This window comes from Engraulis encrasicolus, chromosome 24, assembly GCF_034702125.1.
Source record: "Engraulis encrasicolus isolate BLACKSEA-1 chromosome 24, IST_EnEncr_1.0, whole genome shotgun sequence".
Taxonomy (NCBI): Eukaryota; Metazoa; Chordata; class Actinopteri; order Clupeiformes; family Engraulidae; genus Engraulis; species Engraulis encrasicolus.
In genome coordinates, this window is record NC_085880.1 from 10,926,257 (window position 1) to 10,931,256 (window position 5,000).

At 47.9% G+C, this 5,000-nt stretch overlaps 1 protein-coding gene across 1 annotated transcript in view; it reads left to right on the forward strand.

Annotated features, from left to right (window-relative positions):
- Positions 1-5,000, forward strand: part of lrpprc (leucine-rich pentatricopeptide repeat containing) — an 88,576-nt gene that overhangs the window by 37,597 nt on the left and 45,979 nt on the right. The window contains exon 22 of the mRNA XM_063191331.1: positions 1,798-1,883. Coding sequence (XP_063047401.1) covers positions 1,798-1,883 — 86 coding nt within the window. The remainder of the gene's footprint in view (positions 1-1,797; positions 1,884-5,000) is intronic.

Consider the following 5,000-nt stretch of genomic DNA (forward strand, 5'->3'; position numbering starts at 1 on the left):
TCAACACTTGTTTCCTTGCACTACCGTGACCTGAATAAGGGACAGTTATTACACGCACACGCACACACACACGCACATTCACAGGGTGGCACACTCACATATACACAAGCATAGGCACATTAAAAGGCATACGCACTCCTACACATAAGCACATTAATAGAAAAAACATCCCCACCCTCACCCACACACACACACACACATTTTATTCAGCCCAGCCCTCATTGTCTGCATTAGAGTGTCCAGTGGCGGGTCATTAATCTTTAACATGGGGATGCTGGCTAAGAGAGGGGCCTGAGACGGGGCTGACTGGATGTAGGGAGACACTAATGTGGGGCTCCAGCGACGCTCCATCCGGCCAGGCTTTCAGACGCCCGCCCCGTGTCCGAGGGACTGTCACCTGGAGACGGTCACCAAGTGACAGCGAGGGGGCGGTGGATTCGGGGGCGGGGGGGATAAGGGTGGAATGAGCGAGCGAGCCGTGCATTTAAATCACTGGAAGTTTTTTAAAAATCCGTTGCAAATGCTTTGGACAGTGGAAGTGTTGTTAATGGCCAGCAAAGACAGGGCTTATACATTAAAAATTGATGTTTTGTCTATGCATAGATTCACAAGAGCAAACACACAACAAGAGCAAGTACACACACATACCCACAGTACCTTGTCCAGTTTAATTTCTCTCCCATGCACCAGGGACAGAGGTGTAATGCGCTATTTTCATTATAAACAAAACCAAACAATACGCATTAGGGTTTTCCCCTCATTATTATTGCATTACATTTGCCCATGCTGTTTTTCAAAGGTTGCTTGAATGAGTTCAGCACAGGGTCAACCTGTAATGTTGTTGTTAGATGCCTGAGGCAAAGCCACTTTACCCTTTTGATTTGAATGCAGAAGAGAGCTGGTTGTTCATCTCTCCACTCACCTCCACATTTTCCCCAGCTTGTATGGCAGTGGCTCTCAACCTTTTTTGCCTCGGCACCCCTTTCCGACATTCCAAATTTCTGGAGACCCCATAAAAAAAATTTTTGGTGACCAAAAGGCACAACTCTCCTAACATATACTAATTAGTAATATTTATTAGTATTTTCTTCTCACCTAGACATTTCAGGGGACCCCCATTTGAATTCCAGGCGACCTCAATGTAGATTTGAACCTGGGACTTTGGCCTGGGACCTTGTGATCCACAGGCCGCTTCTTGAACCACAAGACTAAACTGGTCTGAAAAAGCAACGGAGTGGGCCCTGCCGTGACCTAACGGTGGGGCACTGGTCTGCTATGTGGCCGACACTGATTCGATTCCCGGCCCGGGTCATTTGCCGACCCCTCCTCCCCCTCTCTCTCCCCATTCGCTTCCTGTCCACCTCTCATACTGTCCTGTAATCAATAAAGTTGAAAAAGATCACAAAAAAAAATCTTTGGGGGGAAAAAAACTGACCCTATAGACACTGTATCTGTCAAAAATCAAGTGTCCTTTCGATGAAGGGAATGTATGTGTGTGTTTGTTTGTAAATACATCATATTAAATGAAGAGATACTTCTAATAAGCTAGAATATGGGTTTATCCAATGTCATTTCTAGACAGACTTTGGTCTGAACAATGATTGTATTTATCCAGGGAGAAGATGTTGTGTTCTTAGATTATGCCTTTTCCCTAATTTTAAATGTTACCTCCTCTATTTTGATTCAGACAACCTCAGACCTCCTTTCCATCCCTGCTGGCATCAATATTGCAGTAAGCTTTTAAACCCATTTGTAAGTGTGTAAACATTTGTTTGTTTGTTTGTTTTTGTTGCACAGTGCCCGTAAGGACTCGTCCGTTTCTCTGGACTCCACTCGGTACATGACTCTGGTCCGCTGTCTGGCCAAGCACGGACGCCTCGAGGGTAAGGCCTAATCCCAAATCTAGAGTACCATTCACACCAAGAGTGTCAGTATGTGTTTTATGGAGTGTATGTTGGATACCTACAGGGTAAGTCCTAATTCCAAAACTAAAATATATTTCAAACCAGGAGTTTGTGTCTGTGGGTGTGCAATTCAGTGTATGCTTTTACTTTAGTCAGTCTACTGTTTTATCTGGTCCTTATGAGGTCTGTGTGCGTGTGCGTATGCGTGTGTGTGCGCACATGCGCGCTTGCTATACTCTTTGTTTCTGTGAAAATGTAGTGATACTGTCCGGAGTGTGTGTGAGGGTGTGTGCGCAACCCATTCCTTCACTCTTGGGGGCAGAAAGTTGCGAATCTGCGCAATCTGCAAATCCGTAAATGTTTCTTCCTCTCTTCCTTTAAAAGTTTCATGCTCCACTCAATTCCCTGACTGCACACAGCTTTTAATTTGTACAGCTCTTTGTATATGTGTGTGTGTGTGCGTGCCCGTGCATGCGTGCGCGTGTGTTTCGTGTGTATGCGAGCGTGCTTCCATGCCATCCAGTCAGCCTAATCAGCCATTGCTGTATGTGAATTCCACGGTGGATTTCTGTGTGTGCTTGTAAGACACAATTACATTGAAAGTGGTTCTCTTTTGCCTGGTGCTGCATCCCATGACAGCAAAATATGTACTCACACACAGTCTCTCTCTCTCCTGCTTTCTCTCTCTGTCTCTCTCGACCTCCTCTTTTTTGGCCACTCTCTCTCCCTCTGTCTACTTCAACTCTCTCCCTCGCTTCCTCTCTCCAAGACCTGTTTCTCGTCCATCCTGATTCATCCATCTTTTCTATCCACCCATGAGAGAGAGAGAGAGAGAGAGAGAGAGAGAGAGAGAGAGAGAGAGAGAGAGAGAGAGAGAGAGAGAGAGAGAGAGAGAGAGAGAGAGAGAGAGAGAGAGAGAGAGAGAGACAGACACACAGAGACGGACAGAGACGGACAGAGGAGTGTCTGCACTCCTAACACTCCTTACAGGAATCTGCCGTGATACTAATGGTAGATCATGTCTGTGCCAAGGAAAGATGTAGCAAAAGCACTTTCCTGCAGATACACACACACACACACACACAGATATTTGCATGTGAATTGGCAGTGGTGGTAGCGAGCGGTGCGGAGGATGGCAACCATTAGTGTGTGTGTGTGTGTGTGTGCCCGGCGTCGCGTCAGAGAGGCCTGTCAGCCACATTAGCACACCTCGCTAACCCTGGCCTCCGCTGATGCTCACTCCCTCCCGCTCGCCTGCCTGCCACACCTGCCAACCAGCCAAGCCAGCGCTGTCTGAGGATCACACACTCCGACCCAGACTTACACACACACAAACACGGACATCACACTGATAAATACTCAGTCATCACCCTAACACGCACACGCACGCGCACGCGCACACACACACACAGACAGGTCTACACACAGGTATGCCATCCCTATTCCTCTTGCTCTCTCTCTTTCTCTCCAACTTTCTATCAGGATCTTTTTCATCCCCTCCTTACCCCTCTTCCCCTCTTCCTTCCCCTTGCGCTCTCTCTCTCTCTCTCTCTCTCTCTCTCTCTCTCTCTCTCTCTCTCTCTCTCTCTCCTTCGCTCTATCTCTCTTTTGTAAATGCTGGCTTTTGTTTTTAATTTTAAAAATCAATCTGTCTGTCTGTCTGTCTGTCTGCCTGTCTATCTATCCCCCTTTCTCTTTCATTCTTTCCCCTGTCTCTGTCCATTCTGCGTTTGGCCCATTAAGCCGTTGACAGGAGGGCAAATCTCACTTCATTTGCATGACAACACACGGATGAAATGAAGGGGGACGGAGAAATGGAGCCAGGCACCAGGCCCATCAGACGCCAAACCGTGTGTGTGCGTGTGCGTGTGTGTGTGCGTATGCACGTTTCAGCATCCTGGCATGAAATTGCCCCTGCTGCTTGAGTGGGTGAGCATTAGAATGAATAGGGGAAAATGTCTGTATACACACGCTGGACACACACAGGACGCACACATCACAGCAACGCATTCTTTCTCTCTCCCTCTCTCTCGCACACACACACACGCACACACTTGATTATCATTCTGTCTGTGGCATAGTGTTTGTGTTGTTTCAGTTGTAACAGCATGTTTGAGAGGAAGCGTTGTGGATATGGAGGCATCAGCCATGGCATTGCTCCCAGCTCTGCTCCTGGCCTTTAGGGGGCAGTGTTGGTCACAGCAGGCTTTTTGACTTCAGTGTCCAGTTGGATTGGGTTCAAATCATCAGGTAGAATATTAGTCAAGAGGTGATGCGGCAAGCCGCGACAGCACTGGAAAACGGGAGGTGCAGACTTCAGTCAATGCAAATAAATGTAGAACACACTCACCTCTGTCAAAAATGGTCTAAAACTGTGTGAATATGAAGTGACACTTCCAAACCAAAGACTAGATTTGAAGTGTCAGGCTAAATATCTACTGAAATCATGACTACCAAGACGCTTAAAGTAGCATTACGTAACTTTTGCAACTCGACGCTTGAAGGAGTCAATTAGTAGGTAAATGAAGGCTCTCTCAAAAAAGGGAAGCACGCTCTCTCTCCTCCCAGTTCATCTTTCTATCTTCATTGCGCTCTCTGCATCTCCTTTCCCCCGTCTCTCCATCTCTGCATCACTCCATCACTCCATCTCTCGTGCTCTCTCTCTCTCTCTCTCTCTCTCTCTCTCTCTCTCTCTCTCTCTCTCTCTCTCTCTCTTCCCCCCCCCCCCCCCTCTCTCCGGCCAGTGCTGGGGTGATTGGTATCGCCTTGGTAAACAGGCCCTATCAGTATCAGCCCATTAGAGCTGCTCTAAATGCAGTGTAAACACGGCTTAATTACACAGCCACTAGCACCGCACAGCTGCCTCTGGAGAGAGACGAGAGGAAAGGAGAGACAAGAACACACTTTGCTCTGTGCGTGTGCGTGTGCGTCCGTGCGTGCGTGTGTGCGCGCGTGCGTGCGCGTGTTCGCGCGTGCGTGCGTGTGTGCGCATGCGCGTGCGTGTCTGTGCACGCACGGAGACAGCTGCCTATATTACGGGGATTCATGTGTGAAATCCAAATGTGTGTATATTTGGGTGTGCTTGTTTATGTGTGT